The 9,729-nt window shown below is 42.2% G+C and overlaps 1 protein-coding gene across 1 annotated transcript in view; it reads right to left on the reverse strand.

Annotated features, from left to right (window-relative positions):
- Positions 1 to 9,680, reverse strand: part of MSH3 (mutS homolog 3) — a 121,218-nt gene extending 111,538 nt beyond the window's left edge. The window contains exons 1-4 of the mRNA XM_082075507.1: positions 9,548 to 9,680; positions 7,462 to 7,585; positions 6,220 to 6,443; positions 2,606 to 2,818 (exon numbers count right to left, since the gene is read on the reverse strand). Of these exons, the coding sequence (XP_081931633.1) occupies positions 2,606 to 2,818; positions 6,220 to 6,443; positions 7,462 to 7,585; positions 9,548 to 9,658 (672 nt within the window). The 5' untranslated portion in view covers positions 9,659 to 9,680. The remainder of the gene's footprint in view (positions 1 to 2,605; positions 2,819 to 6,219; positions 6,444 to 7,461; positions 7,586 to 9,547) is intronic.
- Positions 9,681 to 9,729: the final 49 nt, after the last annotated feature.

The raw sequence follows: 9,729 nt of genomic DNA on the forward strand, positions 1-9,729 counted from the left end.
AGAAGAGTCAGCCGATATTTCAAAATACAATTCAGGAGCTCATCTCTGTGATACCACTGATGCACAACTACTTCACGTCAGATTTTTACGCTGCACCTTGATCTTTATGACCATGAGATAAACCATCTACACAGACACACGGATACTGCAACACAGTTCAACAGAGGGTCAAATAATTTTCAGAGCACCAAACATGCTAAAATAATGGATTTACTTCAGTTGTGGTTATAAGAATGGAATTAAGCTAGCTAATCAATTAAAAAAAAAAACGAAAAATCAGTATCAAACAGCAGTGGAAGCTAAATACAGGCCTGTCAGTCTCACTTCTGTGCCTGAAAAAATCATGGAGATTATTCTGGGAGTTTCTGAAAAACACCTGAATGATAACGCAGTCATTGGTCCCAGCTAGCATGGGTTCATGAGGGGTAAGTCCTGCTTCACAAACTTAATTTCTTTGTATGACAAGGTTATCCACCTCTTTGACCAAGGGAAGCCAAATGATGGGATCTTTTTGGATTTCAGCAAAGCCTTTGATACTGTCTCTCACAGTCTCCTTCTGGACAAGATGTCCAGCTCACAGCCAGGTAAACACACAATGCAGTGGGGGAGCAACTGGCTGACAGCTGGGCTCACAGGGTTCTTGTAAATGGGGTCGTGTTGGGCTGGTGACCGGTCACTAGCGGGTTCCACACAGCAGGCACTCTTCAGTGTCTTTATACATGACTTAGACTCAGGATTTGAAGGATTAAAGTTTGCTGATGACACAAAATTGGGAGGAGCTGTTCACTCTCGAGGGCAGAGAGGCCCTGCAGGGGGATTTGGACAAATTGGAGAAATGGGCAACCACCAACAACGTGAAGTTCAACAAGGGCAAGTGCCGGATTTTGCACTTGGGACACAGCAGACCTGGCTGTACAGACAGACTGAAGGACAAGATGCTGGAAAGCAGCCCGACAGAGAGGGATCTGGGGGTTCCGGTCAATGGCAAGTTGAACATGAGCCAACTGTGTCCCTGGCAGCCAAGAGGGACCCGTGTCCTGATGCATCCAGCACAGCATCACCAGCCGGGCAGGGAGGGGATGGTCCCGCTCTGCTCTGCACTGGTGCGGCCTCACCTAAAGCATTCACTGTGTGCAGGGCTGGGAACCACAGGGTAAAAAAGACAGTGTCCAGAAGAGGGCTACGAAGTTGGTGAAGGGTTTAGAGGAGAAGCCGTATGAGGAACGGCTACAGTCACTTAGTTTGTTCAGCCTGGAGAAGAGGAGGCTGAGGGGAGACCTCATGGTGGCTACAGCTTCCTCACAAGGGGAGGAGGATTGGGAAGGTAGGTGTTGATCTCTTCTCTCTGGTGACCTATGACAGAACCCGAGGGAATGACAGAAAGATGTGCCAGAGAAGGTTCAGGATGAACATTAGGAAAAGGTTCTTCACCCAGAGGGTGCTGGACACTGGAACAGGCTCCCCAGGGAGGTGTCACGGCCCCAAACCTGACAGTGTTCAGGAAGAGACTGGACAACACCCTCAGACACATGGTGTGAACTGTGGGCTTGTCCTGTGCAGGGACAGGATGATGAGTATTTTCTGTCCCAAAATCATGGCTACCAATTTAACCTTTGATCTGTGCAATTTCCACACTGGAGACCAGTGAGAAACATTGCTAAGTTACTAGGAATTAATTTTCCTGATCTAATTTGTTCTGTGTAATTTGTCTACTAGTTTGCTGGTGAACTCACAGTCCAGAAATATACTATGCAGGTACAGAATTCAGTGTTTGACTGCAGTTCCTGTTTAAGACCACCTTCCCTGTCAGTGAACACACCTACCTTTTTGCCAAGAGGCAAAAAAAAATTACAAATCATACATTATAATGTAACATTTTAACAAACATTGCTACTCTTTTTCCATGAAGTAGAATCAAAGACTCATAGAATGTCCTGGGTTGGAAGGCACCCACAAGGATCATCAAGTTCAACTCCTGTCCCTCCAAAAGACAACCCCACAGTTCACATCATGTGTCTGAGGGCCTTGTCCAATCACCTCTTGAATACTGTCAGGCTTGGAGCCATGACACCTCCCTGGAATTATGAAAAATCTATGAACCATCAGTGTAAAATTATGCTTGTTGCAAAGTACTTTCCAGTTCCTACAGAGCTGGCACATGTAGGTGCCACATCTGAACATGCATTCAAGATGCTTTCAGAACCCAGGCTATACCAGCTATATTCATTTACTTTTACACCACTTGTTCCACGGTCTTCCAAACTGAAATACTCCTAGTAGAGTTTTGGGCCATGATAGAGAATTCACACTTGAAAATGTTTCAGCTTTTACTCTGACAAGTAATTATTCTAGGACCACATCTTAAGTTATCAATATGTAGGATAACAAGCACTAGCATATGATTACAAAATTATAAACACTATTTTGGTAAAAAGTGTGTGCGTCTTCAATTTAAGCATGCAGAGATTTTTTCATCTTGATTTCAAGTATTAGAAAAACACACAAAACTTACGGCCCCCAAAATCCTTCCTTCTGGAAGTGTCTGTAGACCTAGTACGACACTAACACAATGCAAGCATCTTTCTGTAACCCTGGCAAAAATTACCTCTGCATCTTCTCCAAAGAAGCGATACTTGTAGCCACATTCCACACACAAAACAGCATCTTTATACTGTTTCTTCATTTCCATGAACTGAAGTTCTAGGGGAGTGTAAATGCTTTTGGTTCTCTTACAAATATTTGTATCTGAAGTATTTTGAGTATTTTCATAAGACTTAAAAGATGCAGAAAACTGACTAAGATCACAGCGTGACTCCTCCTGTAAATAAAAGATGGAAAAGTATAGTTAGGCATCATCAAATAAATCAATCATCCCTGCTGACCTTCACTCACATTGACCATAGAGCTGAAGATTGTTCTAGCAGTAAATAGCCCCAAGAACTGCAGCAACACTATTAAAGTAGGATATAGATAATATAGCTTATTTGGAATGAAAATGAATTAAAAAGCCATGAAAGGCAAAGATTTTGCATTGATTAGTTGACTTGGTTTACAACAGTCCTTAGACATCTCGGCTGAAATTAGATCCCTCTTGTATCATGAGCTCTCAAAACACATATCAAGAGACATGCAGGTTGTGAAGACAAAAATAAGGATGAATTACCACTCCAGCTTACAGATGAGAAACTGCAGCACAGAGAGATTAATGATGTCCCAGAAATCCACAGTAAATAAAAAAATAAACCAATTCAATACAAGTCTCAGTTCACTGTCACAAGTACCAAAACCATATTTCTTCTCCAGCCTGCCCTTCCTACATGAACCCACCAAACCTCCCAAAATAATTTGTTCTTAAACACAGAAAATCTATATTAGTTTATAAAACGCTGTTTAACAGTTAAAGCTTTGAGTCCACTGTCTCAGTGGTTTATCACTTACAATGACATTATGTAATCTATGCTAGCCAAGTAACTTCAGCTCTACAACTTCGTTTTTTGTTCTGTATTTTAAGCAGAATGATGGACCCAGTCTTTTAGAAGAGCAGTGAACATGGTGCGCTTCACGTAAATCAAAGTCCCTCCTCAGTTACATCACAATATCAAGTACTGATAAAATTGGTTAAAAAAAACCCCACAAAGACAAAAACCTCCACAAGTTTTTAAAGTCTATGACTATACAAAGCATGACTCACCAGGTTGTGTTGTGAGTTTTTGTATCTGCAAATAAACCTGGTAAATTTCAATTTCTAACAACTGTCCCATCTAGATTACAAGCAACAAAATCAACAGACTGTTTAGAAGGAATGGTAACTCAGAAGAAACACAGAGATAGTACAAATTATATACTTTGGGTCATGGGATTGTACAAAGAATGCAGTCAGGAAAAAATGGAAAAAAAGAGAACATTTAGCTGTATTGTTAAGAGTGAACTGCAAAATTCCCAGAACTGCACACGATCAAGGGATGACCCATTTGACAATCAGACAACATAGGCCAGCACAAACAAAGCTGTATCATGTCTAGAACTCAGATGGCCCCAGGACCTCGGATTTCTCCACTGCAAAATCCTCTGCCAAAGGATTCAGCAGTCTTCGATCCAAGGTCTGTGCCAGGCCAGTGGGATGACCTTGTCTCATGTTACAGAGAAAATTGTTGTGACAAAGCATGTGATATAAGGTCACAGAATAAAGTAAAAGAAGCAAAAACATAGATGTAAATTGAACTGTTGAGATAGCTGTAGGTTAGTAGCTCAAGGAATTTAGAAGAAAATTACTCACATAAAAATGTTATAATTTTAAGAAAAAAGCAAGACACAACATGTAAGATGAGTCATTCCAAGGAAGGCAGGCCAGCCCTTCCCCACCTGACTGTCTGGCCAGCACAGACTCAGTAGGTGTCTTATACAGAAAGATGATAGTAAAGCTCTGTCAAGTAGGTTCATGAGTCCTCACCATCTACTGAGTATACTAAGAAAAAATTGCTCTTTACTTTTACTTCATTACATCTTGCTTGCAGAGTCTCTCTGCACATGGTTAAAGATGACCTTCCTCAAGATCTAGGAAGGGAGACTTAACAGCTGTTATCATCTCACAGACAATCTATGATTGAGTGGACCTGAGTGCTGTTTGGTGACAAGCGTCTAAGTATATGAATATGCAGTGGCAACACTGCTATAAAAAGCACACCAGTGTTAGTTCATTGGAAACAAACTTCAAAATAGTAAGGTAGAAATACGGCACTAGCTGTTACACAGAAGATTAACAAACACATCTGTTCAAAGATATAGAAACCCGAATTTTGCTGAAACAACCATCTTAGCTTGGTGGAGAGAGAGTTGGACGGGCCTTTGCTCACCAACCATGCACTTCTACTGCAGTTCACAGAATCACAAAATGGTTTGCGTTGGAAGGGACCTTGAAGATCATCTAGTTCCAGCCTTCCTGCCATAGGCAGGGATACCTTCCACTAGACCAGGTTGCTCAAAGCTCTATCCAATCTGCAGTAACAACAGCTAGTGTAAACCACACATTTTTAACAATCAATCTATACCAGGCACATGCTGTCTCCAGTGTTACTGAAGAGAAAGTCACTAAGAAAAAATACTCTTCATCTATGTTTCACATACATGCATGTGTAAAACACATACATTATACAATTTCAGCATCTAGAATAGGTTCTCAAAGATCCATGAGACATGCTGAAGTATGACTTACAGATTAAACTAGTAGGGACAGCATGTGGTGTCAACGTAACTGGATGAACAAAGGGTCAAAAATTAAGACATTTCAGACAGATAAGGTTTTTTTAAACAGGAACAGAAAAGGAGTCAGTTTTCTTTGTTCTCCAACTGACTACACCTCATCATCTCAATCCCTTATCATAACAGAAATCTCCTGCCACAAGCTCTTCACTATTCTCCTTTTTATCTTATGTTCACACAATCCAGACACCCCCGTTTAAGGTCATGATCTTCAAACAAGGAAGGTTAAATGAACTACACAACTTCTCAAACAACCTCCCTCCTCCTAAAAGCCAGACATAAAGCTTTGTTAAAGAGCAGCTGAGTCCCAATGCAGCATCACCACAGTAAGCCATGAGATGCCTTTTACGACCTGAATACTTCAAACTGAGCATGGTCAGCCCCCAAAGAATCAATTAACTAATGTTAATTAGTTCCATAATAAAAGGAGAAGCAAAGTAGTATTACACTCTCATCAACTTGTATCATAATGATACTTTTTCAAGGGAGGTACCCATATATTTGTAGATGAAGAGAATACTGATACCTTTAGTAGTTATATTTATTAACAACTGGATTAAGCTACGTCCCAGTAATAATTCTAAATCATATTTTTGCAAAGAAGGACTATTAGTAATTTTACAGCACATATCAAAACTGATACCTCTGAAAGCAAACTGAGCAAAGGGTCACACTGAACATTTGTTATTGCAATATTCAAGGTTCCTTCACAATCACAACACACACTTCCAGTGTTTCTGCTCCCTCATTACTGCTTTTTTTCAATGAAGAACTCTAAGAGGCATTCTCCTCACTATGATAAGAGTTCCAGGAAAAAATCCATACACAAACACTGGTCTATTAGGTGTTGCTGCACTACTATGACAGAACACAGAAACACAAAAGGAACATTACACCAAAGCTTTCTTTTTCAAACCATAAAAAGTGATCCGTGCAGCAGCAGACCAAAGCTCTACGTACCTTCTGAGCAACCTTTGGGCTAGTGTCCCCAGACTGAAGAGGGTTTTTCAATTCTGAACTTCTCCCAATAATACTGGGACATTTTTCCAAACTCAGACATTCTTTCTTCTGAAAACCAACCTCCTGGACCTTGTTACACTGCTGGTCTGAATCACTGCTGAATTCTCTCAGCCTGTCTAGAGTTTGCAAACATATACGGGGCCTTTCACACTTCTCAGGTTCTTCTTCAGTAAAAACACAAAAAAAAAAACATATTAGGAACTTATTTTCTAAAACAGAACGTCTATTAGAATGACATCAGTAAGCACAGAACACAACCATTTTGCTCTGTCGCTCTCTTTCCTACATTCCTTCTCCCCTCCCGTTGCAGTATTTCTGCTAGCCTAACAGAATTGTACATGTAATCAGTTTGGCTAACTTCCCTGGAAAATCAATGCTCCTCACTGCTTCTTCATACATGGGAAAAGAAGTACAACTATGATCTGGACTGGTAACTGCAAAGCCCCAAAATCAGCCAAGGATATTGGAACACGAATGGTATGTTTTTCAGTAGTTTGTAAGCAGATAGCATTGCTAGTTGATAATGTCTTAGAGATCCTTCAAAACATCACACCCCCAAAACTGTATGTAATTCCCTCCTTAAAAAAGATCATAGAGGCTAATACTTTTCAGTGAAGAGTAAGTGTAATGACCTTTACATTCACTGATTTTCCTACTAGCATCATTAATTTGTTAAATTCTTAGTTCAAAGCCAGATGGAGCATGGGCATTTTCAATGTAACTAAGTGGCCACCACTTCACAGCTAAGAGCACTGCCTTAGAACTATTGATTTTGAGGTAGCTTTAGGTATCTCAGTCACAGGCCAGACTCCACACAGCTGCCAGGTGTCAGTCATACTTCAGCCTGAGTCTAAAAGACAGACTGTTAAACCAACACAGAAAGGGAAGTTGTAGCATTTCTGCCTGGGCATTTGAACTTCACTGACTGAACAACCTGTTAAAGCTGAGCCAGTTGAAGGGGATTTGCAGAGTTATTCTGGAGCAAGGCTCAAATACCCAGCTTCTGAGCCACAGAAATGTGCTTTAATGTTATAGCTAGTATGCTCATAACAGCTCTTCAGAGATCTATCTTACGCTTAAGAGACAGTTCCTATAGTATCTGCCAACAACTTTTTTACATTGGATAGTGAAAAATTATTTATTTGGTATAAATGTTTGAAGGTTTCTTTACAGTCAACTGACTTTTATCCTGAATCTTGAGTGGATTATAGAAGTCTTCTAGAGTAATTTGCCGTGCCTTGGTCTTCTTTTCACATGGCTCATTGCTTTCAGTTGATGTTTTCCTTTTCGTGCCAAGTTCAGAAGCCTGAAACATAAACAAGTTCAGTTACTTTTTCTCTTTGCCACCCTCTATGAAAGACAATAATGGACCCAAGGATATCAGAGAGATAATGCAAAATTAATTTACAATATATGAAATCACTATTTTAACTACCTACATTTGTTTTTTATAAAATAGCTCATCTAAAGTTCAAGGCTACAAGAGGAAAAGAAATAATGCATTCTGTGAGTAAGGTGGCTGTTGTACTAGAAAATAAACACCTGCAGCTACCATGTTTTCAAAAGGCACCTAAGAGCTACTTCTGTGGCAGAGAATTGAACCAGCACTTAACAGACTTGCCCATCATACCACACACTACCACCCTGCATCTAAATCAAATCTCTTCTTCAAATCCTCATTCCTACAGTTCAGAGCCCACTTCTTGACAGATACTTGCTATTTACCTCTGAGAGGCACTACTTTCTGTGGCCTACATCCTAATGATGTAAGAGTTATCTTCTTCACACCATTCTGGAAGTGTTAATCTCGATTTAAAAGATTTTTCCTAAACTATCTCTAAACATTTAACTACCATCACCATGTGTTTGTATAGAACACAGTACTTTAAACTGCTGCTCCCTCATGTGGCTTTTGACATAATCACTTTCAACACTTCATAAACAGAAAATTAACCAAGGTATGTTGTTTCATCATTGATATATTGTTTGACAGAATGCAGGAAATATGACCAAATATAAAGTAACTTGCAACTGCAACAATGTATAAACACATTACCATTTCACTTTGCCAATAAACACACAACAGGTGCTACCCACATTTCATATGGTAATCTCAGGTGGTTTAAATGTATTACTGGGGAAATTCAATCTCCTTATAGCTAAGTGGGAACTCCACCCTCAGCAACTAAGCCCATAACCTGTACATAATATACCCATATGCATAGCCCACACAAGTGGCAAAGAGCTTCCTTTCTAAGACCACTATAATATACCACCAGACTAATACTAATTATGAAGCAGTTTTTCTGCATGGACAAGATAGCATGCACTTTTCAGAATATATTGTGACCAGAGAGAATAAAAAAGGTTAACTTGAGACACAGGTGAAAAAAGCATGCACCTTTCCAGGTCCAGAAAGGGCTAGAAACATCAATGACAGGGAGACTGAAAAAGATAAATTCTGAATGAAATCCAATTGTTAAGAGACACCAATTCTTTTCCCCTGTGGTGACAACGGGTGATGGTTTTAAACTAATAGAGGGGAGAGTCAGGCTACATATAAGGAAGAAATTTTTTACGATGAGGGTGGTTAAACCCTAGCCCAGGTTGCCCAGAGAGGTGGTGGATGCCCCATCCCTGCAGACATCCCAGGCCAGGCTGGACGGGGCTCTGCGCAACCTGAGCTGGTGAAGATGTCCCTGCTCATGGCAGGGGTGGCAATGGATGAGCTTGGAAGGTGCCTTCCAACCCAAACCGTTCTGTGATTCTATGACAGGGAGAGGCTGGTGGTTCACTGCACAGTCTTGGCCTGCACCTAGCAGCAGACTAAGAGCTGCCCAAGGCCCACGATGCTCAACCACACCAGGAGGCAGAACCTGTGCCAGAAGGTCCAACACTACTGCAAGGGAGCAAAGCACCTGAGACACAGACAGGCACACGGGCTTTGCCAAGCTCACCACACCCATGCCAAACTTCATTTCCTACAACATGGGCACATCCTGGCTGTCTCCTGAAACAACAGGTACTGCTACCCGGTATTACACGAAGCTAAGGTGCTGCGGGAAGCCTCAGCAACATTTAAGGCCCTGCCTGCTGGCAGGTCCGCCGCAAAGCACCCCCGTTTAGCAGGGCCGTGGCCAGCTCCTGAGGTAACTCCGACAGGGGTGACCAGACAGCCCCGAGCGGCCTCCGCCACCACCACCAGGGTTCCCGCCCGGCCCGGCCCTCCAGGCGCCTTGAGCCCCAACCGCCGCCGTCCTGGGCGCACCGTCTGCCGGACAGCGCCCTGCTGCTCGCCGCTCCCCGCCGACCCGAAGAACCTGCTCAGCACCATCTGCTGCCCGCCGCCGCCGCACTCCCGCCGCTGCCGCCGCGGCATGGCGATGGCGGACCCGCGTGCCGGCCGCCGGCAGCGGCAAGACGGCCCTCGCCGGATGCGACGGCGGCGTG

The sequence above is a fragment of the Streptopelia decaocto genome (genome assembly GCF_964273445.1).
Source record: "Streptopelia decaocto genome assembly, chromosome: Z".
In the NCBI taxonomy this organism is placed as follows: domain Eukaryota; kingdom Metazoa; phylum Chordata; class Aves; order Columbiformes; family Columbidae; genus Streptopelia; species Streptopelia decaocto.